Source organism: Centruroides vittatus, unplaced genomic scaffold (assembly GCF_030686945.1).
Source record: "Centruroides vittatus isolate TY-2023 unplaced genomic scaffold, ASM3068694v2 contig_5, whole genome shotgun sequence".
Classification (NCBI taxonomy): domain Eukaryota; kingdom Metazoa; phylum Arthropoda; class Arachnida; order Scorpiones; family Buthidae; genus Centruroides; species Centruroides vittatus.
In genome coordinates, this window is record NW_027122286.1 from 2,954,792 (window position 1) to 2,981,236 (window position 26,445).

The 26,445-nt window shown below is 26.1% G+C and overlaps 1 protein-coding gene across 7 annotated transcripts in view; it reads right to left on the reverse strand.

Moving 5' to 3' along the window:
* raskol (Ras GTPase-activating protein raskol) overlaps positions 1-26,445 on the reverse strand; it is a 112,005-nt gene that overhangs the window by 54,732 nt on the left and 30,828 nt on the right. Inside the window, exons 1-3 of one of the 7 annotated variants that reach the window (XM_067273896.1) lie at positions 23,460-23,545; positions 21,134-21,288; positions 8,049-8,232 (exon numbers count right to left, since the gene is read on the reverse strand). In XM_067273896.1, coding sequence (XP_067129997.1) covers positions 8,049-8,232; positions 21,134-21,288; positions 23,460-23,523 — 403 coding nt within the window. In that variant the 5' untranslated portion in view covers positions 23,524-23,545. Of the gene's footprint in view, positions 1-6,737; positions 6,961-8,048; positions 8,233-12,974; positions 13,163-21,133; positions 21,289-23,459; positions 23,546-26,445 lie in introns of those variants that run through there. The other 6 variants (XM_067273891.1, XM_067273894.1, XM_067273893.1 and 3 more) reach the window with 6 other exon arrangements.

Sequence of the window (26,445 nt, forward strand, 5' to 3'; positions counted from 1 at the left end):
ATTATCACTAAAAATAATTTATAATTTAATGATATTCTTGAGAAGTTTAATTAATAAAATAAATATTAATTTACATTACAGTCGAAATAATTACAGAGGATAGTTTGAATGTTTATTATTATTTGTAAACATTTTAATTGCTTAAGATAATAATGAATATCTTGATTGTTATATCTCAATTAATAATCTTAATCCTAATGAATAATATTCTAATTGGAGTTTTATAAATTACTAATTATCAACAAGCATCATAATTACACTGTTTATTATTATTAATAATTTTAAAAATACAAAAATTAAATAAAACAAATAAATAAGAAAATTAATCGATACGAGTGACGTTTCTGCCCATTTTAATCCCGACGTGTGTTGCCCATACTTTCCCAAAATGCAATTCTAATTACAATTTACTCGTATACGAGATGCACATAATTTATTTAAGAGATTGAAATTCGTAAGCCGTATTATTTCGAATATAAGATCTCCATTTATAAAAAGGGATTTTCCGAAAATAATTGGATTATTATTAGAAGAACGTCGAAAAGACGTAGGTGGACTTTTAAGTTCAGAAACAGATAAAACAAGTGTATTAAATTCGAAATATCCGACGTATTCATTACACGATTTTCTTTCTGTATGAAAACTCATGTTTTAACTTTTATGTTAAACTTTCAGTTACACCTAAAAAAAAATAAATAACCATAGCCTACTTATGCTAACCTATACTAAATAATTAGATAATTAAGTAAAAACTTTACTTAAAAGCTCTTTTAAATATAACTAATAACGTAAAACGTCGTCCTCTCATAGAACAATCACTCTAACTTAATAACATTTAAATTAAACACATTTTTCTCGCTAAAATAAATAAGATTTTAATCTAATTGTTGTGGTCATACTACTCTATGATATCATACCATTATCACGAGTGTGAGAACATTCTTATTCTGTGCCATTATCCCAAATTGCCTTAAATTAAAAATAAGTAATTCTAAATGATAATTCGTCGTCTATTATACTTCTGGGTAGGACGAAATTATTGCCTTGAGAAATATCGTATTAAAATAATAATATGATACTGTATAACTAATTATATTTTTTGTATTTATTTACTTACAACTTCCAGACATACTTTAAAAAAAAAAAAAAAAAAAAAACCTAACAGCGTCAACATGTCTCTTCCCTTCTTATTGAGGTTAATGTTTACAATGTAAGCTAAAGGTAAATTTGATATTACCACTGTACAATGCTGAGTTAGGAGTTTTTGGTTGGGAGGATTGAAGTCTCGTATATACCAAGCGATTCAACAATTTTTAAAGACCTACTCTTCCAAAATGAATATATTTTATACAGTTCTATTTTGTCACTAATTTCGATTTTTTTTTTAAAGGCAATTTTCTATACGGAAATGAGATCAAATATAAAAATCTATTAACTTTTATACAATAATTTTTACACTATTCAATTTTAAACATTCTATTTTTAATTTAATTCTAATCAAGCGCTTAATTGAAATTAAAATACTTTAAATCGACGAACCGTAAATGCATAGGCGCATTACTTCAACGAGATTAGAGGAAATTTTATGAATTTTACGCAAAAGAATTCTATCTGTAATTTAATAAAATCGAGTATAATTTTAAACAATTCGAATTCTCGATTGTTTCTTTTATTTATTTTTAAAGTCAACAGCGAGTAAGTAATGTAGTCGTTCCCAAAATGTCACCAAGGACAACTCGAAATGACCTCCTAACAGCTAGTTATGCGCTCTGCTTACATCACTAATGCGAGCTTTTTCTCGATGAAGAGGGTGGAAAATATTAAATAATTATTTCAAAAATACTTGGCGATTTTTTAAAATATAAATCTAGTTTTTATTCTCCCGATCTAATAATTATAAACGCGTTTTAAAAAATTTTCAGTCGATGCGCGACCCTAAATCAACGCATGATTAATATCTTTCATTACCTTTTTAGTTTTATTTTATTTTTTTTTTAATTATCCGTCCGAATGATTTAATGTCAAAAATAATTGGATTTAATTTTTATATTTATTAATTTTACAATTTTTAATAGCTTTACAACATCAGAATTACATTACAAGATTTAAAATATACAACAGATTATTTAACTTTAAACACTGTAGAAATGCATTAGTGGAGAGAGAAAAATCAATTAATTATCATTACCAATAATTTTAGAACAAAATTTTTAAGTTAAAAATTAAAATCGGGATAAAATTTCAGGATAAATTACACTATTAATTTGTATTTAATGTGCACGCGTGTAATTGTAAGTTTGAGATTTTTAATTTATAGTTTTAATTCGCATAAAAATAACTTCTGAAACTATTTATTACTTTTAGTTTTATTATTAGTATTGAATAAATTATAATAATTTTATTATTAAAATATAATATTAATATACACATGCTCTCTGAAGCACACACTCATACTAATAATTAGTTATATTCATTAGTTTTCTTATTAAAACATAATATAATACAATGTAATAAAATATATTAAAAAAAATAATGGTAACTTAAAACTATTTTTATTAAATATCTAAATTTGTTTTAATTATTTTTATATATTTTACATTAATTATGAGCTCATTTTTTATCATTAATAGATGCTAAACACTTATTTTTAATCTCGTTTATATTTTTAGTACAAACATATTCTAAGAAATATAACATCAAAAAATGCATGGAAGTATGTTTAAAACAGTTATTTTTATTTTATAAAATAGCCTAGTTAATTCTCATTGAAACTATACGAAGTTCATACTAAAGGCGGATATAAAAATAGATATGTTCGAACAATTGAATAAGGGAATTTATATTCATTCAAAAAAGGAACCACGTGAGCAATTTTCCTAATTTAAAAACTTTCACGTGGCACGTTAAAATAGTCGTTCCATTCTCTAATTTAACCTTTCTTTTTCTATCATTACATAAAAGAATTTACGAAAATTTAATCTACTAACTTTATTTTATTCTCTATTTTTTTCTGTTTCATTTAATAAAAACGTTATATACTATCACAGAAGAAAAGTTGCTTTATTCCATCTCTCAATTTTTCCTTTTTATTTTTTATTTTTGGATAAATATATTGATTCACGACTGAATTCAGCAAAACTAAACAGATGTTTTGTATAAAAGCAGATTTCCTAGCATAGACAAATGTATTTTGTCTACCATATTGAATTTTACGGTAGAAAAATTATGTAAATTTATAAGTGAATGTAAATTACTTACAAATTTTCACCAGTTACCATGTTTTTAATCTTAAAGTAAGATAAGAACACCTTTCAATATAAATTTTTTGCTTCACAACAATTGAATAAATATTACAGAAAATATTAAAATACGCTTGAATATCGCAAATTAATTGAATGTTTTCTATATATAATAGGAAAAATATTAAAAAAATTACCAGTAAAGATATATTAGTCATTGTATACCTAACACAAATGATTCACAAGCTATTATGTCAGAATTCAATTCAGTTGTTTCCTTCTAAGTAAGCTCTACATTATCTAATTTCTTCAATAGAATACTTACTATGAAGAAAACAAAGCAATAAATCAGATTAATCAATGTTTAGAAATAAAATAAAATAATCTCCAAATTACGCTACAAAGATAGTTTTCGTAGAGAGGTCCAACGCTAATAAAAAGTATCGGGCATGATTATCAAAACGTACGTGTTTTCCATCCCATCTCGAGAACTTTGATAATTATGTATCCTGGAGCAGATGTTAACCACGTTAGCCCAGGTGAAGTTATACATATGATAAAAAGAGAAAAATTATCTTTGAGCAGAAAGGAAATACAACTTCATAGCAATTACACGCTAGACCTCATACCGGGGGATTGTGCAACTATATACGTATAAGTGATCAGTCTAGCATGCAGCATACTGCTGATGTAATTACTTAGCAGTTATGCATTTTGATGATTTCATTTTTTTGAAAAAAATGACAACATTTAATTCTCATTTATTAGTGATATAACAAAATAATGATGAAACGTTATGCAAATCTGTCATATATTAAGACAGGAAAAAATCCTCTAATTTAAAGTATATTTTTTAAATAAATAATGTTTAAAACTTAAGGCCTGACACTTATTAGGATGATGATGGTAAACTGTACATTAAGTAATTTGCTAATTAATAACTCTCTAGTTTAGAATGACTTTATAAAGAATGGATTATTCATTCTAAGATCAAAAATAAAGTTTAAATTCCTAGGAACAAGTTAAGATTTAAATAATGATTTTTATTAATTTAATTTAATTTATTATTTGTTTATTTAAATAATTACAGATAAATATTTTAATTCTTTAGGAATATTATAACAAATGTGGAGTCTTTTCTTTTTTAAAAGAAAGCAATTTTATGTTTAAAATTAAAAATATCTTTTTAATAATTTTTAAAATTCTTTTATTTATTTAAATGACTTAAAAATATTGTAATAATCACAAAGAATTTTAATAAGCAGACGAACATTTTTGTCTTTTTTAAATAATTTTAAAAATTTATAAGAATTATCAAGAAGCTATTTTTAATTTTAGAAACACGGAAATGTTCATTCTGCTTAATAAAATTACTAAATAATTTAAAATTTTTTAAAAATCTTAAGAAAATTTTTTTGATAATGATTAAACTAAAATATAAAACAATACATAATTTCTAAATTATCTATACTTTAAGGACACGAAAAGAAAAATGTTTTTAAAACAAATTATTCTAAAATTTATATAATAACGGATCATTTTATTGTTTCCAAATTGAATTTTATCTTATTTTCTTCGTTTTTAAAGAAAGGGGTAAAGTTTATGTAATTTATTTGCAATGTTATATAATGGTATTTTACTAAATTATTTCTTTAAAAATAAAACTGTATAAAAAAAACCATTTCAATTAATCCAAATGCCTATGTTACTCTTTTAATTAAAAAGTAAATAAAAATAAAAGAAAATTTGTTAAAATTTCATTTATTAATAGAGCGCCTGCATGTTAGAATTCCAAATCAAAACAAATTTTAGAGGATGTTTTTAAAAATAAATAAAACAGAATAAATCTTTAATAAACAACGTCAAAGACTATTGAATGATATTGGCTGTTATAAATAGAAAATGAGGTTTGTTCCATAAATTTCGAAATTTTATTAAAGTAATTTCAGATCCGTTCGGAAATTACCAAAGTTTAAAAGAAAAAAGATAAATAAGTAAATAAATTTTAAAATTTTAACATTTAAACAAGAATTTTTGGTAAAGTTATTGATTATAACTTCACATACTTCTATCTAAAATTTTTTAAACTAAGCCTGTCGTTTCTTATTACAATAAACGATAATTTAATGTCGTACTACTAATGAATTCTCATTAAAATTTTTGAAAGTTTAAATTTTTTTTTTTTTTTTTTTGTAAAATTATGATTTTGGCCATATTAAATTACATTGCTTAAAATTTACGAACGTTTAATTAAACTCGAAATATGTTAATAATTTTATTAGCAAGGAAAAATTTAAGCACGTATATTAAAATTCTTACATAGCTTCCGTAATGATTCCTTCTGTCCGTTTTCCACTTACTTATATCCTTCGTTACCTATTGTTTCTGTATTTTTTCCCCTTTTTTTTTAATTAGTTCATGCGAAAACTGGGCTTATAGATTTGCTTCGTTAATTATTTGCTCATAGTTCCGCATGCGAATAAGTATTTCTTATCAATTTAACCGTTAAGATAAAAAGCATCCTCAGATAAGGAGAGTTGCGTTAGATGCTTGCCCCTGATTATATATAATCGCAGAATAAACATTTATAATGTCAAAATGACAACAGAAATTTCCTTCTTAGCTTTTTAAAATATAAAGAAGCTCATCTATTTAATTATATTTAAACTTGTGATACTTAATGCAGTTGTGCGGAGCACAGACAAACCTTTGTCTTTTATATCGTTTTTTTTTAAGTCCTGAAACATACTTAATATAAACTATTCATTTTCTATTATAGATTGTATATTGGAGAAGTTTTTGAACATAAAAATCTGGTAAGAATAACTCATAAAAAGCATTTAAAACATTTCGCAAAATGATATTTGTTTATTTGACGTCTGTACAAATAGCGCCTTGCACATCATTTAACTGTAAATGAGTCATCTAGTTAAGCGACATAATTAATATACTGTATACGCTACGTTGCAACACGGTAATTCTAGTTTTAACACTAATAAATTAAATTATGGTAGAAAGTTTAACTCGAATTTATTATTACAAAGCAGGATAAATGTAGATTAATAAGCAATCCGTTACTTTTATGAATTTATAAAACCCTTCCTCCTTATGATAAAAGCTTCTTTTCTAGAGTTCGTCGACGCCTCCGAGTGACTTAACGTTCGTAACTATATGTATATGTTGTGTATGAAAATTAAAGGCGTAAAAATTAATAAATTTCATATATATTTCTATTTTATTTATTTATATTTCGATACCTTTCATGCTTAAGCATCATCATCACTAGTTACGATGAGGAGCGACTGTGTAACGAATTAAAATATACAACTGTTAAAGTATACAGTGTAAGTCGATTCGAGTTATTATATCGTGAGGGTAAAGGGCAAAAAAGTAACATTTAACGATTGCCATAACTACAGAAAGCATAAAAATACAAAGGAGTATTCCAACCGTCCCAAATTCCGACCACACCCATTCAGAATAAACGTATGACCTTACCATTTTCAGAACTCCAACTACTTGTACACAACATTCGGGCAACGGACCTCGGTAGCGACATGACCATACACTTAAATAACAAAACAGTTAGACGATCGCGACTTAACCGTCACAAACCTATACCTGTTACGCCATACTTGTACCATTTCCATCGCGTGGGGGAGCCACTGACGTCACACTCGGCCGTTACTATGAAACTAACTTTTCCTAGTTTGTGCAGCTGTTTTATAAAATTAACAATTTCTAAAAATTCCCTCGATTCTATTAAGTAAATTCCCTTTAAAATTCGTCCGTTTTAAAACGTTATTTCTGCAAGAGAAAGTTTTTAAGAGGGTGCATTTTTTATTGCTACATTAAACTTTTAATTATGTGAAAAATTCAAGATATCGCTTTAAACACTTTCTAATTAATTATATAGTTTTTACGCTCGCATTTAAGTGAATATATGTGTATATTTTTGTTCAGAAAAAAATATACATATACTAAAAATATTCTTAAAATATTCATGCTTTTTCTTTGCTAACAGATGACGCTTTAGCATCTCCTCTATTTAAATTTTTAGAATTTCTCAAGACTTTTAGGCAACTTTTTTGACATCAGCGCATTTTGTAATGCCGTTCACAGCAGATTAAAGGGATCATTTATCTCGATTTTCGAGCCATTAAGTAACTATAAAAGGGACGAATTAAAGAAAATATTATTTGTTTGACCCACTTTTAACTTTCTTTTTTTTTTTAATTTAATCTTCTAAAGTATCTTTGATACTTCTGAAAAGGTTAAAAAAGAGAAAAGTAAAAAAAAATCGATATTTCGTTTCAAAATATACACATAGTGCCATCTATTAGCGAAATGTATAGTTAATATTCACTTACCAAAAATAGTCTGGGGTGGGTTCGGTTTCTTAAGCAATTTCCATTCATTTACGCTAACGAAAAATCATTACCGAATTAACCTATCGATTAAGGAATGATTAATTCCACAATCGATACTTAAATGTGAAAAACGACCAGAGTGCCAATTGTCCAAAGAAGCTCTTTTGTGCGAGTGAGGGTTATTATTTAAGAATTTCAGAATTTGAACAAACCAAGGTTATCTAAAATTGTCATTTCGATAGGAAAAACCTCCCACGTCGTGGATGAATGGATTGGTTTCGGTACACGCACATCCGTTCCGAAAAATTGCGCTCGATGGAGCGAATTTTAAGCACTCTGTATCGATGTCTAGGACACCCGAATTAGTGCTCGATATTTAAACCAATGCTCCAAATAACGTAAGCATATTTAAAGAAAATATTAAAATCCTTCAACTTACCGAACGAAGAAAATCGCAACAGTCTTTCGTCTCGAAGTGAAGTCGTTTCTGACAACTCGCTTTCCTCATCTTCTTCGGGGAGGGGTGGAGGACCCGATATATCGTATCCCCAACGTCTTCTAAAAGCTTGCCTACCTCCATCTAGTCTTATTCTCGGTAGATCAACAAAAAGTCTGTCTCCAATCTAGAAAATAGAGGGAGAAAAAAATTGTAAAAAAGCTAAGAAGCAAGCCTTAAGCCTCTGAGGAAGACGAAAATCAAGATTACACTTTATAAAATAATTAATATAGAATAAAACTATAGTGTTTGTAAATATGGAATTGTTTTTAAAAGATAAAATCGGAGAAAAATAATTTTATGAGATTAAGTGCAGCCATCTATCGGATTATAGATATATAAAAGGCAACTTATCAATTAATCGATTCTCGTGTAAAGAATGTATAAGTGATATATTTCCTCCCTCTTATAAATACTTTCGTGTAAGTTCAATTAACTTTTTAATTTAAAAATAGCGTATATACAAAACTAGTTTCAAGAAAGGAGGGGAAAAATTTCAAATGATATAACTTATATTTATAAGAAAGTTTGGATATAAAATAAGTACTGTATAATACAAAATCATTATAAAGTATACTGTACTAATATAGATATAAAATAGCTACAAATTAGTACAAAATCATTGCAATGCATACTAACGTAGGCACAAAATCATTGTAAAGCAAGCATAGTTCAATTAAAACACACAAAAAAAAAAAAAAAAAATATATTAAAATAGTTAAAGATAATTTATCATTATTAACGAATTTAAATTCCTTTTCATTATGAAAATATATTTTCGATTAAACAAAAAAATATTACAAATCAATTAATTTGAATAATTTCTGTTACTAAATATTCTTTTAAATCGATTCGAGCAAAGGATAATTTAATAAATTCTGTTTCGTCCTTTTAAAATTATTAAATTATTTTCTAAAAGGAATTTAAAAAATTAAAATAATAAATAAAATACTATTTGTTTAAATAAGAGATTTTGTAAAGTTTAAAAAAATAAACAAAATTTCAAATATTTTTGACATTTTTTTTTAAAACCATTCAAAAAATTTATTTTATTTTATTTTATCCAATTATATTTTAAACGATTTTCTTTTAAAACTGCACAAAAATAAAACTGCTGTTTAAATTGCCTTATAATTCTTGTATTTTTTGCTGATGTTTATCAACTATTTTACAACATCATTATATTATATACATTTTTTGTATTTATTTCCTGCTTTATCTACGGCAAATTAAAGACTTCGAGCTATAAAATGCGGAAAAAATACACAAAACTTCATTAAAATGATCAAATTACTCTCGGGCTTCGATATAACGCCATCCTAAATAATGTCAATGAATATATTCGTGCATTAAACCACCGAATTCCGTGACTCAAACACTGAAATTCGTGTGTACACCTCATTACAATACACAACTCTCTTTGTATGAGGTACTTCGGTTTAACGCCACACTCGATTTGATGCTAATTTTAGAGAGGAACCGAGTGGCAGCACTAAATCGAAATGTGACCGTAAAATTTTTAAAAATACAGATAAATTTGAAAGAACAAATATTTAAAAAATATATATGAAAGCTAATGATGAATTTACTAACGAGCGAGTAATGATAAATATAATTTATCATCGTTTTAAATTGAATACCGGTTGATAAATAAATAAATAATTTTTAAAATTGTTATCTTACGTCGTCTCCACGTTGCATCATTCAATGTAATTCTTAAATCAAACAAGCGATTCTAGGAAAAGTAATCGTTTGAATTTACTGTTTTAAACACATTTCTTCGGTAAACAGTGAACGTACTATATATTAGTGTAACACATGTTTAAAAAAGTTAAACCAATTTTCAGGTATTTCCCAAGATAAACGCTATTTTTTAATAGTAAATCGCGTATTGAATACGGTTCAATCAGTATTAAACACGTTTCATCTGTAAACAATGAATGTACAGTACATTAAAGTAACACGTGTTCTGTAAAAAATAAACTAATTTTCATGTTTTTTGCGAAGGAAAAAACTATTTTTTATAGAGTAAATCGGGTATTAAGCACATCTTGACCAATACCCCTTCCTTGTTGCTGTTTATTTTGATATTTTTTCTAAAAATCTATTATTAAACATACAGTAGAATTAGTATAACACGTGTTCTTTAAAAAATTAAACTCGTTTTTAAATGTTTTGCTAGAAAAATTTAGTTTTTTTAAAGTTGAATTGAGTATTAAAAATATCTCAATCAATACTTCTTCCTGACGAATTGCTGATATTTAATATTTTCTTTAAAAAATTCCCTTATTAAATACACAATAAAATGAATTTTTTTTAAAAACGCTTTTCATCAATGAACAATGAACATACAAGTTTTTTAAAAAAATTAAATCAATTTTCATTTTTTTATAGCAGAAAAGAAACCTACTTTTTAATAGTAAATTGATTACATACATCTCGATGTTATTTATCTTGATATTTTTTTAAAATCTCTATTAAATGTACTGTACAGTAAGGTACAATAAAATGAAACTATTTTAATCTTGTTCACCTATAAACAATGAATTTATGTTAACGAAACACGCGTTTATTTTTAAATAAAATTAATTTACATTGTTTTTCCTCAAAAAAGAAAACTTGTTTTAATAATAAATCGGGTATTAAACACACTGTAATTAAACAATACTTCTCGTGTTCTTATCTCGATATTTTACTATAAAAATCTCTACTAAATAAAATGAAATTGTTTTAAATTTCATTTATAAATAATAGATATGTGTTAATAAAACACGTTTTTTAACTGAACTAATTTTCATGTCTTTCCCCAAAATCTATTGTTTTAATAAAAAACCGAGTGGTAAACACATTAATCAATACTACTTCTGGTGTATTCATCTTGTTATTTTTCTTTAAAATACCTATTAATTGTAAAGGTAAAATAAATTAAAAGCTTAATTTTAAGTTCATAAAATGAAATTACCTCAATTTACATGTCAAAAATCTATGTCAAGTTATGTAAGGAACATCATTTACTCGATAAAACGGAACAATATTCCTCACCAAAGCAATTTCGTACAGGAAAACAGGAAATTAAAGAAAGATAGATAATAAAACAATAAATTGCAATCTCTTTTTCTTTTTCCTAGTGTATATCATCAGATATCGGATCTCATTTCCATGTTCTACTTTATGATCGTTATTCGAAGCATTCATTTTCGTTAAGGAAAGTTTGTTAAGTTAATTAATAAAATGAAACATTGAACTTTTATAGACTTAATCTACAAGTTTTTCAAGAGATTTTATTTTCTTTCCATGATAATTTCCCAAACGCCTGTCTACTCGTAATTGTTTCTAGAATATAAAATAAACCTTCGACATTGAAACTTGTCAGATAAAACACGAAAATCTTTATCTTTTGTTTGTAAGGCACATAAAAGATATCTTCTTTTTTACTGGTTTGTAGGCCTCTACGTTCGACTGATAAAGTACTGTTTCCACGAGGATTAAGAAAAATCAGATAATTCGATTTGGTATACTTAAATGGTCGCTTAAACACGTTGAAGTTATTTTAATTTGTCGAAGCATGTGTTTAGAGTGTGAAGCCACGTATAACTTTTAAAGGGTAACGATCTGTGTGCTTGATGTTCAATGCCACTCCCCCACTATCTGCATCGCATCACGATTCACAGTTGGTGACACCGGTCGTGAGAAGGAAAGAGTTTTCCCATGCCTCACTTCACAGTGAGGAGAATAATGACGTAGTTTGGTCATTCCATTCGTGCTGTGCTTGAACACCTATTCTAACAATAACCAAAATAATAATTTTTCACACTTCAGTTGTTTTAAGCAACTATCTCCGTCGACGTTCACAGTTTTGTAAATATTTTTAGTGTCAATTTATAGTGAACATAAATACGACTTTAAAACGTATGAAATAATACGGCGAGTGAAAAATACAGTAAATAACTCTAACTTTCCATAAATTTAAAACATTTTACTGCTAATTTATCAAAATTAAAATTTTATTGAATAATAAGACATGCATTCTCACACGCTTAAAAACATGGCTAAATAGTCATATTTAGCCATGTTTTTAAGCATTAAATCCTGTATTAGGCTAGTAGAGAGAAGCTGATTTCTAGCTCTAAATGTATTGCAATTGTTCAAATCCTTATCAAATAAATCCGTCAATAGTTGGAAGTTAGAAGATTGCCGAGTTCAAGAATATCCTAAATCAATTTATTCCATCAAAACGTAATGAAGATACCATAGCAACGAAAGTGTCCTGTTCAAAGATTCCATTTTCTTTGTTGTTCAAAGTGCATTGACTTGACACTCATTATTCTCATGGTTGAGAGTAGAAGAACCGGATGCTTGGATTTCAAACCTTCTTCGACAATTTCATTTCCATACAATTTTAAAAAAAGAAAGAAAAAACGTAATGAAATTAGCGGGTTAAAAATGTAACCAATCTCGTAGGAAAGACGTGAGAGGAGGACAAAGTTTGTCATACAAAATTACAAAACATTTAACATCTTCGGCATTTCTTAACGATTACTGAATGATGAAACATATAAATTTTAAGCTTAATTACCAAGTTTAAAATTTATGCGTTTAATTAATATAGGTGAGTGGGATGGTGTGTAAATGGTTAAAGTTACAGTAAAGCGTGACCTTTGAACTTGATGTATAGTATAATTAATGTATCAAACTGTTACATTATACGTGAAATTCGATATCGTCAATGTAAGATATTATAAATAAGAAGGGCTGAGAAGAAATGGTTGCCATGACTGACACACAAAAACTATGAGCGAAGATAAACAAAATCCATATTTGATGCAACGCAACACCCCGAAAACTATTAAAGTAAACACAACAACTTACATGCACTTTAGCACTTTTGTTTTTCAGCTTAACTCTGGGTATTTGAGAACAGAATCGCTCGTCTAAAACGTAGCCACCATTCCTTCTTTCGCACAAAGTCTCCAATTTCTGATCAGCGCTACACGTGCACATCATGCAGAAACGTCGAACAAGTGAAACAGCACTTTGCTTCTCCCTTGCCGAAACGGAAATGGCAAGTGGTAACACGTGACTCGAGGGAGGAGTCAAAACACCTTTCAACTCCTCACTTTACCTGTTCCTTCAATGCACTAGTTTTCCTCTTTATAAAATTATATCGTTTAATTTTAACACATATTTCGATCCAGTTTTATCTTTTTGAGATTAAAAAATAAATAACTTATAACTTATTCACATAAAAACAAATCTTGTTATTCCTGCGTTTGTGCGTTTGATTTAACGCTATTTTAACAGCAAACATTCGAAATATACTCATAGATTGTAAATTTATATATATATAAATCTCAAATAATAGTTTGATTTAATAAAAAAGTTGATAAATATTTGCAATTGTATGAATTTTTTCTGTAGATGACGCGAAAATAATCGATTTTTTTTACTTGTTAAATAAGTTGATCGATTTTAATCTAGTTGAAAGGGTTTAGTAGTGATCTATTTGAGAAAATATCAAATAAATTTAATTTCTTAATCTAGGAAAGGATAAAAAAAGTAAAAAAATAAAATAAAATAAAATGATTCGCAGCTTTTATCCTTGTTCCAATCTACCTTAAAGTTGAATAGAGTAAGCACATAAAAAATTACCAGAATAGGCAATTGAGCTTCAAAAAAATAGAAGTAGAAAAGTAATCAAACGATAAAAATCTTTCATTTCAGCCCAATCAAAGTTAAAAATTATCATTCGGCAGGCAATTTTATTTAAGAAATGACAATTACCAGTTTTGTAGGCAAGTAATTTTATTTTAAGAACCATTTTATCAATAGATCAGTTTCCTATAATTTTAATTTTAATGGTCACACGACGCTGAATATTCCCCGCATTACGTTTTAAAACTGGCTATCTTATCGGTTTTCATTAGTCCACTTACACACGTATCTCGGTCAATAATATGAAATGATAAACCAGTGGTAGAGTTGCGGGTCCATTTTTACTTTTTGAGACACAGAAATTGAAGGCGAAGTATTCAAACGAGGAAAAAAACAAGTGACAGGTCGATGTACTATTGTCTTCCATACAAAAGAACTAAATTTATCGAGTAAAGTGCTTTAATTACTATCCAAACCGGAAATAATAACAATTTCCTCGATACTACATCACTTAATATTGTTCTACTCTGATAATACTGTATATCGAGTACTTACAGAAAAAAAAATAATTTGTGTAATTTACAGTTTTAATTGTACTGTTCGGGTTGTTTCTTTCACTCATTTTTTGCACAATTTTCCATTACAAACCCGGAATAAACGCTAAGTTTGGAGAGAGAAAACTTCACTCTTAAATAGAATTAAGAGTAAAGGTTTCATTCTAACTAATTCAGTGAATTGATAAGTATTAATATTTAATTTATTTAAGTTACTGTTCGCAGCAATTAAATTATATTATATATCAAATATTACATTAAGTCAACGTTCGTAATATTATAGATCATATCGAGTAAGTGCCTATGGGTTTCGAATGGCTTCATTGTTTACATCAGCATATCGTGGTAAGGTACAGAATTATGGAACATAACATCAATTCAAACTTACTCGATTACATAAAACGGAAATGTATTATATTAATAATAGCCTGATCAAGTGAAGCCATTAAGGTATATTTAATTAGATATGGTATAGTTTCATTAGACTTTAAAATAAGTTTACATGAGTTTGTGGAGCTGTAAAAACACAAAATGTCCCTGAAAATAATAAAAATTAAGCCACTTTTCGAAGAATTTATTAACATAAATAAAATATAATATTAAAGTTTCAAGGCTGAGCTAAATTTTACAGTTGATTAGTGTAATGTTTATTAATAAAAAAAATCGATACTTTAAAATAGTAATTCTCAACCGGTGTACCACGAATTTCAGAAAAATCATTTTGATTAAAGTGCTAATTTTTAGTATTAATTGTATATGTTTTTATACAAAAAAAAAACTGTACATCTTTAATGTCACGCTTTGTTTTTACATATAATATGCGACATAGCTCGTCGGTTTGTTACCAAAAATTGCATATGCCACTAGTTGAAAACCGGTAGTTTAGAAGTATAATTTTCTTGAAACTTTATATTTTAATTAAGATTAAAAACTAGGTAATGGATGATGCAGTAGGTGTGCGCATGAAGCAAAAAATTGCTTTATATGCAAACTACATCAAGTTATTGCTGATATCTGATGAGCAAGCAATAAGTAGGTTTATAGCTTAACTCAGAATGGAACTATAAAAATGTATAAAAGAGTATTACGGGGTAAAGTTGCGAGTGTCATTAACACGAAAAATTCTATATTTATTCCAGATCAAAGGGAAACGAGAACGAATTAAAAAGAGAAAAAGATCAATATGTAACAAATAAAGTACAGTAAACTCCTAAACAAATCGTGTTGTGAATAATTAGCACATCTTCGAAAAGAAAAACAAGAAGTTAATTAAACATTAAGGAAGGATAATTAGCCTAAATCAAGGAAATTAAGCAACTTCGATAAAACATAATTTGAATAAACAGATAATTTTTATAATTGCCACACTTTATCATTTATAATTTTACATATTTTATAGCCAAGTGTATGAAACCATGAACTGTAGAGGTATAGCGATAATTTAATTTCTAAAAATTCTAACTTAACTTCCATTTCCTCGAATATTTTCGTTTAAGTTCTATCAATTCTGTTAAGTGCACGACAGATAAAATGCTGATAAGGCAAGAACAGATAGATTTTTCGAGTAAAAAACCACATAATGTTTAAGTAAGATAATCAAGAATTATCTAAAACTTAAGTCTCTACCGGTATTGACTTTAATTATGTTAAGAATTATGAGTCCTTAAAAGTTGTCGTTATTTTCTTTCTTTTTATAATGTACAGCTACCTATTGTCATACTAACAATACTTAGTTTTTTATACGGTGTAGCTATTTCCCGACCATTTATTAACCTTGTACACAAGGAAGTTACTGGTGCTGTTTATATATATATATATATATATATTATAAATGAGAATAGGCTACATGAGTTTTGACCTTAGAAAATAAAAATACCAGGCGCTAAATTAAAAAGCACATATATTAAATAACTAAAAAACGAAAGACACAATATAAATAATTTTCTAGTTCAATTTCATTATGTATAATTTCAAATTTAGAAAAAAGTCAATTTAAATTTAAAATAATTCTTCGGCCATTTTTTCTATTATAGTCATTGATCTAATCTATATAAGAACATTTAAAATTATCATCGAAGTTTTATGTAAAACTGGATATTTTATGAGCAAATTCTACAAATTCTGCTTCCTGGAAACATAAGGAAAAATTCTCTCTTTTTTAAAATTATAACACGAAATCCTTTCAAACAAATTACTTTCTCTAAACAAACAGCCCTTGATAAGTATCTAAAATATGTGCCACAAATTTCCTATATGAAAAAGTATTTATTTCACTTGCCAAATTAAAAAAAGCAAGTAAAATAACACGTTTATACGTCAAAAATGTACTTAAATTTCATTCTAAAAGGAAAATAAATGAAATTTTTTAAATAATATTTCCAATATTCCTGATTATTAAAAAAAAACAAAAAGGTTTACAACTTTTATAACCAAAACAGTCAAAAACTATAATAAAATACAGGCCAACATATTAAAAAAAAACAGATAAAAAATTATTAAAATTTAGTTTAAAATATCGAGATGTATAAAATGATTTCTCTTCTTAAGAGCTGTAACCTTTGTATCTAGTTCAAGTGGACAACAAACTTGCTGTTCAATTTATATAGTATATGGGTTATATTTATTGATCTCTCGCTGAAGTGCTTTAAGTATTAAGTACTTCATTTCTTCCCTCCACCAGCAGGTTAATTTCTTTCTCGAGTCCATTCAAACTGGTTTCTATGACTGTAATCAGGCGGAAGCCGGAATAGAGCTTTTAAAATTCATAGGTACTACTGTACCTACTTAAGTTTACTTTAGAACTAAGCTTGAGGCTTGAATGGGCGGTTTGGAGAATAGGAATTAGAGAAACCAATTTTATTCTGGCTTCTTAAATTAAACCTGTCTGGATGAGAGAGACTTTTGATGAAAGCCATCCGCCGGTTGTTGAACTGAGATTGACTATTTTCAGACTACTCTGAGAGGTCAAACTACTACCAGCCATCAATGATCATTAAGATCCTCACGTGTTTAAAGGTTAATACGATTATTGCACCCCTTTTCCAAAGAAAATCAGTACTGTCCCGTTGATCTTTTCTACTTTGCTTACCCAGAAATTAAGCTAGATACACCATAAACACCTTTGTAGAATAGGATACGGTGTATAAGTCTCTCAAATGAATTATTGGTTAAACGAGTTCAAAACAGTAATGTCCTTTACAGAGCACACTTTCCTTTTGTAGTTATAAGAGTAATTCTCCTCTTTTAAAAGTCATGGTTCAGCTCTTTTTTAAAGATGCTGCGGTCCATCTCTCCTTTCACAGCTTGTGCCTTTTCATAGACTTCATTTTCTTTTGTACTTCGAACAATAAACTCCAAACTCATCCAAAATGGTTCAGCCCTTATTTCGAGGGTGTAATTTCTTATTACGTCACACTTTTACACGTAATTAACCTGAATCATCCATTTATATAAAATTCAAACCTCTTAAAAAATAAAACCAAAGAATTTTACGTCATAAAAAGATATATAACGCCCCCAAAGAAGATGTAAGGGCCCGCCTATCATTCTAAAAACTTCGTTGGATTGATTTATAGATAGGACACAATGTTTTTCATTTACAGAAAGAATAAGAGCACGTGATAAAACACCCCACTAATCCGATAGACGATACAATAAGGTTAATAAGGCAAATGCTTACCAAAGATAAAATATCCCCCTCCAAATTAGTAGTTATTGTGTGTTCCTCGATTCCTTCCTTCTATCGACGAGATGAATTAAAATAAATAAATAAATGTAGAAAGTATGTTCAAGTGGCATTCTTAAAGGGAAATGATTGGAATTTCGCTCTTACTTTAGTTATAAAATAAAATTTTACAGTAAAATATATTTATTTTACCTCAGAAAAATACAAAATAATTAATATTTTAGTTTTATATTCTTCGGGTTTTTAAAAGATTTGTACATTTCTGTATACATAAAAGTGTAATTTGATTAGATAGAAACAGATTTTTTTATGTAATAAATTAAAATAAATGTACTGTATGTACAGTACATATACAGAGTTTTCTCATTTTCTCTGTACATAAAAACAAAATTAATTAAAATAGTTAAGTTATGTAAAAAAATTATATTTTTATTTATAAATAACAAGTTTATAATTTCCATTTAATGAAAAATATATGTTATAAAAAAAATTTAAAGTTATAATAATGTAAATTTTAAACAATATATTGCAAAACTTTGGTTAATCAATATTACTTTCGTTCAAATTTTACATTAATTAAAATTTAGAACTTACTTGAAATTTTATATAAAGCTCTGATTTTTAAAATTTAAAATATTTTTTTAATTAATGAAAATATTTTACTTATTACATTTCAAAAAATTTACTTATAATCAGTAAATTAATTTTTAAAATTTAAACACATTTCAATGGTGAGACAATCAGAAATAATTAAGAGTATAATTGATTAATTACTCATTTAAAAATTTTATTTTATTAAATAATGAAAGTAATAATTATAATCTTATATAAGTTTTCATCTAAGTTTAGATCTCATTATGGATACTTACAACGCTTCAAAAATTAGAAATAAACTAAATATAGGAAAGCTATATTGAAAAAATAATAATAATACTTATTTCTGTACAAAAATGTTAAAGTACTGAGAAAAAAAATTAAAATTTATAAAATTTTATAAAGTTACATAAAAGATTTTAAAAAGAATTTAATGCAAGTATTTATTTCAAGAACATATTAAAAAGCTTTTGGCAGATCAAGGCAATTTAAAAACTTCATAAATAAAAACAATGTACAGTACATGTAATCTATTATATATATATTTAATGTATTTTATAGATAAGTATCTTATAATATTTCTAACAGCAAAAATAGTCTAGATATGAAAGAAAACAATTTCTAAATGTTATAAAATCAAAGTTATAGAAAAATGAAATTTGATACTTTAAATGGGTATTATGTTTTGATAAAAGTATAGTAATATATTTTTAAAAAAAATTTTTAAAATATATATTAAATAAAACAAACAATATATCAATATATTCTGTATAAAAATATTAATAATTAACATAAAAATGGTATTTTTTTAGAGTTTAAACTATAGCTTGTTGAAAGAAAACACTAAAATAAGATTGTTTAAATCACCTACTTCCTCATCTCTCCTCCTCATTACTGTCATTATCATCATCTCCTAAACCTTCCAAGTGTACAGATGTAAAATGATATATTTATATATTTCATATTATACACAAGATAATCCAAAAGTAAGTTAACCGCTTTAAAACCAAAATTGTACCTTTCTCAAATAATCATATTTTTTAATCATGTTTTCATCAATTTCATAAATTAAAAACTACATTGTTTTTAATTCATTTTACAATTTACATAAATATATATTACAGATACATTTGTGTATTTAAATATAAAATGAATACTTGCATTTTATTGAATGTGTAAGTTGAAGAAGAAGAAGAAGGGGGGAAAAAGTGTGTTATGTGGAGTGAAATAGAAGAAAAATGTCAAAGATAAAATAAATATATATATGTATATGAATCTGGAAATGAGATAAAAAATCTACATGAATAAGAATGAAATGTGAAGATATAAAAAGGAAGAGATTATGATAGATGAACATTCAAAGAAAGGGAAAAAAGTGGAATAACATAAAAAAAAAAATACATTTGATAAATACTGAAATGTAAACTCTAGCCAGCCAGAATTTTAATATTACAATTTATATATTTATAAATAACACTCTTGTATTTTATAAATGACAGTTTTATTATTAAATCAAGGATTAATAATAAAACTTAGAATAAAACTATCATTTATAAATAATAAAACCATTATTTATAAATTTAATATTTTATACATGATAGTTTTATTTTAGCTTTTATATCCTGTTTATTAAAACCAGAATAAACAGTATAATAAAAATTTAAAAATCACACCTTTATTTTTAAACTTTTTTATTTATTAAATTAGAATTAATAATAATAATAAAATTTACTAAATCAAAGTATTATTACACATAATGATAAAATTTATTCTTATAAGAGAAATTTTCATAAATAATTTGTAAATTAAATAACGAAAAGTGCATTTTCTTTTAACTAGTACCAAAACTATTTTATATCGCATTAGCTCATTATTCTTATTCTTGTAAAAAAACAAATAAAGTAACAAGAATTTGTTGATTTTATTTATCTTAATCTTTCTGTTCACAAATTTCCATGAGAAATTTGTAAATAAATAAGTGGAAAAAAATATTTTTCTGTTATATTCTGTGTATCTAAAATTGGAAAACAATTATTTGGAATTCAGTAAGTACAATAATTGAATAAACAGTAATTTAGTCCTTCAATGGTCAAGTGACTTTAGGCCATCTGCAAATATCTGCATTAATTTATTAATCCAATTCTTGTAAAATAGTTAAATTGAATAAGTTATTTTAAAATATCATCACACGAAAGTAGGCTTATGATGATGGAATTTAAGATAAATTTTTATGGAAAATTTACATTTTTTTGTGTTATGTTCTACTTCTTTGGAACTAGTAAAGTATTTCCTTTCATTTGTACTATTTTATTTGTCGAATTCTTTAAAGGAAAAAAAAATTATGAATATTTTGCAAGGACATCCGGTGATTGATTTTGTATTTCACGTCCTAAAATGAATACGTATAGACATATAATTTTTTTTTTTTTTTTTGTTTTCTTTTTTCAATCTATTGCTATTATATGAAATCAATCTTCGTCCTTGAATATATTCATAGGTAAATATACATAATCTGTAGTGAAATTTTCTGTAAAATAACCTACACTCATTTCTTCGGTTGGATAATGGGTGAAAGTACAATCGTCTTGAAGTAAGACGCAATAATGCGGTTTCCATGGTAACCCGTGGTCTTGTTTCGTTTGGACTGGAACGTTACGCCATCTGGAGTTGGTTTGGTCGGTTACAGGATTTTCTTTATCTAAAAATAAATTTTTTTATTTTCAATTAATTTAAATTTTTATAGCTAAAAGAAAAAATATATGTATTATCAATATTAATATTAATATTAATATTAATATTATTTCATTCGTTACATTTAAATTAACTATGTGCAATACAATTATAAAATAAATTACATAAATAAGCAATTTTGTTTTAGATTTATTGTAATTTTTCCAAGAATAATGATGATGATAATAATAATAATAATGTTTTTAAAAGGCCATTACAGAATTTTCTACTTTACTGAAGATATATTTGAAAATTGCTTTCTTTCTGACCACGGGACCGTTATAATATTTTTTCACGAAGAAACCATTTCCTATCCATTTCTATCCATGCCGAATTTATTCAGCATGAAGGGGAAATTTCTTTTATTGAAATTCTAGGAATCTCACTGCATCATTTGATTCGGTGATTCTATTCTTTCATGGATCAAGGTTACAATGTGGCATGTAACACTCCGAATATCTCCAATCAAAAATTTTCTTCCTGATAAAGTAACAGAGATTCCTTTGCAATTTCGGATTTCTGTACATAAAATGTAGTATATTTTATTTTTCTTCTCAACTCTTCGCAAACAGCTGCTCTCTTTAGTAAATTTACTATACATTGCTTTACAGCTGCTCTTTCCTCAGGGCTATTCTGCTTACAAATATCGTGGTCAGCTGTTCAGGTGCAGCTGACACACTGAACATTGGTAATTATTATAGTATGAATAACCCTCTTCGTACGACTTTAGACACAATCAATCAAAATATTTTTGAATTAATTATTTAATATATAATATATACGGTAATTCTCAACAGAGGGCGATAATAATCGAACAAGCCAAGACGGAAGTAATGAAACTTTCAATATAAGATGGAGCCACTATCAGTTGTTAGGTATCTTTTTTTCTTTCCTAATATTAAAACCTTAATAATAAATGATAATTATACGTTATTAATTTATCAATTTGTTAAAGCATCAGTAGTAAATTAAATACTTCGTTTAATTCATAAAACAGTGGAATTTTCTTTCTTACGTCATCGATTGGTAAACGTGAGAAGAAACGAGATGATCTCGAGATCTTCCGGGTTGAAGAATGAGCACCTGCATTGATTTCAGATCTTTTTTTTTCGTACTAAACAATTATATGCGAATTTTCAAGTAAATATTTTACATAACAACATGATAAAAGAGTATTTATTAGTTGTACGAATAGTAAATATGCTAAACACGCCATCCTTCACGCTCCATTCAAATTGCTAATGTCATTGTACTGTTCTGTGTTGTGAACCGCATGACGTCATCACGAGTAAATCTAATAAAGGAACGGTGTAACATAAACTATGTATAACAAACTAATTATGCATAATTACGAGGCTAAATGCTTTTATAAATAAATATTTTAAATTCTACTTAAGTTTATATTTACAGTACGCTATAAACAGAATAAGATTTTTCTCTTAATTGCATAACTCATGCTTTAGCGTGTTTGAAATAAATTATGATACGTCACATAAATTGCGATTAAAGTTGTGCTTTAAATTTGTAAATAAACAAGCGACATTAAATTTTATTGGATAAGCATTTTTATTACTGTAAATTCCTAAACCCTGATTGGTTAATTTCAAATTCAAATTTCGAACTTACTCAAAATATTTACTTTTTCTTCCAAATTTTTAAATTACTGGAATATTCATTTGAATTTTTTAATAATTTGGTTTGAAATCTTTAATTGTTCAAACTTTGGGTACACAATTCTCGGCCTTCAATGGTTCAAGTCTCTAAAATGTTTGGCTTTTAATTAATCATCAGATACTAGATGATTAATTAGCAGCAAAATGAAAGTTGATAAATTAGTAAAACATAGTTTCAGAAAGTGTAATTCGCTTTATCCATAAATCAACTTTTTCCTTCATCGAAGTAACATAATTACGCCATGTTGGCAGATCACATGTTCATGCTTTAGGGCTTTAATATTTAAGGCTGTAAGTTTTTCAAATACTGTAATTATAATAATCATTTTATCGTAAAACTAAAATCAGAATCAATCAATCGTTTAAATGACATCTTTCGATTTTTAATATCAAAATTTGAATAAATGGTTCTAAAATGTAAATACAGTTAAATATAAATAAAATAGAATAAAGTCGCACTAATTACTTTTGTCCCACGAATTCTCTGGAATATAGAAAATTTTTAAACAAAATTTAAATTCAAATTTCATTATGAAGAAAAGTTTTGAAATCACCCAATCGCGTAACGTAATACGTAATTTCAAATTTACAAAATAAGAATGCGTGTTGATTACTTTGAAAAAAATACATTTGATTTATTCCTTTGATAATACAATAATTTACATTTAAATTACTCTTATTGTGTAGCTAAGAGCATTTATATATATATACAACTTGACAGCATGATGAGAGATAGATACAATCATTTCAATTGGTTAATTAGTTTATGCAAATGTTTATTAATTCAAATAAATAAACCAATAGCAGTCTATTATTTGAATATCTTTAAACCAATCATATATAGGAACTCGATTTTTAAAAATAATGAAGCAATTCTTTAAAAAGAAATTCAAACAAACTACAGAAAAATAATAAAAAATTGAAATTTAATTTAATTTTTAAATTGGGATTAATACGTTAAAATTGATTTTTTTTCATTTGTTTTTCAACGTAAATTTAGCAGATTAAATTTTTTTTAAAAAAATGTAAATTAAATTGTGATTAAATACGAATAAATTAAATTACAAAGTAATCAACAAAGAGAATTTTTTCGTAACAATTTTTACACAGAAAAACCTGTTTTAAAATAATAAAAGTAAGAACTAGTCGAGTTAAAGAAATAAAATAACGTTAAAAAAATCCAGTTTTCCTGTTTCAGAAAGGTAACGGTCTTAAGAACCATCACTTTTGCATCAACAGTATACAAAAGCTACTTGAATAACATTAATCGTGTTTACTTCCTGGTCTCGTTGAAACGGTAAAAGCATAAAAGTACTAAAAATAACTTTTTAATAAATTTAAATATAAGGATAAACTTATATTTCATCGCTCTATTAACTCTACATGTAGATCAAAAATTGCATTTCATACACTTATATAAATCAAATAAGATTCATTTAAAATTTAAAATCATTTTAAATTCTTCAATATTTAATTAAAATTACTTTAAATTCCATTTCATCTAATTAGGTTTAAAATTTTAGCCAATTGCAAAGACAACTTTAATTCAATTAACGGAAAATTTAAACCTTTTTGTATGATTGGTTAAGAGAAATTCAAATTGTAAACTGTGATTGGTTTATTGAAATTTTTAAACATTAGCGTAAAGAAATGAACCAATAGAGAAGTCAACTTATTTATTTTAAAATATTCTCGAATTTAAATCAAAAAGTGGAGATCTATACATCTATTTTTGGTGTATATTTTACTGAATATCCACATTCTAGAAGGTTTACAGTTGAATATGATTCACGAGATGATAAATGAACTATATTTAACTATAAAAATTCTATTTTAATAAATATTTTCTTCTCGTCCATGAAAGCAGCTGCTTTGAAGTATTTAAATTAATTACATAAAAAAATACCAAATTAGTTTACATTATATTATTAAATTATAAAGCACGATTATTTAAATTTTAAAATATTATTAGAAATTAATAAGGTTTTATATATTTTATAAATATATAATGCATGTAAATGAATTTTTTGTATATATTTTAATATTTTAAAAAATTTAATAATTAAATTTATATTCAATTGGAGATTTAATTTAAAATATTTATTGATACCAGAGAATTGTCTATCATGCATATAAATAAATAGATCTAATGTTTTTTCAAAAAGAACTAATTATTCTCAACTTTTATCGTTTTTCAATATGGCTCTTATTTGTTTCTGTTGTTTTGCGGGTGGTCAAACTTTTGTAACTAATAATAAATAAATTAAATAACTAAAAATGAATGATTATCCCAAAAAACGGCAGATTATTTTGAAAGAATTGTCGATTATTCCCGAAAAACTACTAATTATTCTGAAAAAAGTAATGATTACTCTAAAAGTACTGACTACCATTAACTATTCTAATACAAACCTCTAAGAATATTTTCAAAGATTATCGAGTGCTTCCAAAGAAAAACTCAGATTTAGCATAGCCTAGTCTAATTGATAAAATGAAATTAAACAATTTAAAAGTTAACATTTCTTCGCACCAGAGTATAACAAGGTAAATGGTGTTAGAAGTTTACTTAGCGCAACTAAATGAAAAATTAGGCCACATTTACATTAGAAACAAATTGCATCCTTCTGTGAATCCTGTGCCTGATGCAAAGTATTGAAGCGTATTAAGTACTTCACAAACACAAATTAAACTTCGTATACAAACTAAACAATGGCGATCATTAGCATTGTTTAAAGTTTATTGAAGCAAATTCCGTTTACTTTAATCACTCCCGATGTATTAAAGCAAAAAATAAATTCGATCTGGCAAAATTTTATTATTTTATACATAATTCTACATTACATAAAACAGTATAGGATGTAAATTCTGCGTTAAGTCCTTCCTAAAATATTAATTTTGAAAAATAATAATGTGTCACGATGCGGTCTATTCACTAAAGAACATCAAAACCGCTTATCAAAGTTAATCATATGGATTATATATAATGTACTGTACTTTAATGTTTCTATTTAGAACACATACGGACATACATGAATCAAAATTAATGAAGCATAAATCCAAAATTAAGCTTAAAGATTTAATTATCATTTCGTGATTGATACCACGCGAAACCACGAATAAAAATCGTTAAAGATCGGTTAGTTTCATTAATTAACAGTAAAATATTTTAGTTTATAAATTTAAAAAATTGTGTTTAAATCTTGTACAATATTTAACAAAATTTTAGAATGAATAAAATTAAATTTGCAGTTTTTGAAGTGATTTTTCAAAGAAGCCATAAAAAAAAAAAAAAGAAGAAATAGCTAAAAATCTTGTTGAATCATGACAGTTATTAATTGATTCCATAATTTATATTCTCCAGGATTCATAAACAATATTAATATATATAACGATGGCTGTCATTCCTGTACAAGAATTTAATAAAACAAATGTCGATTCCTCTAACTTATAAA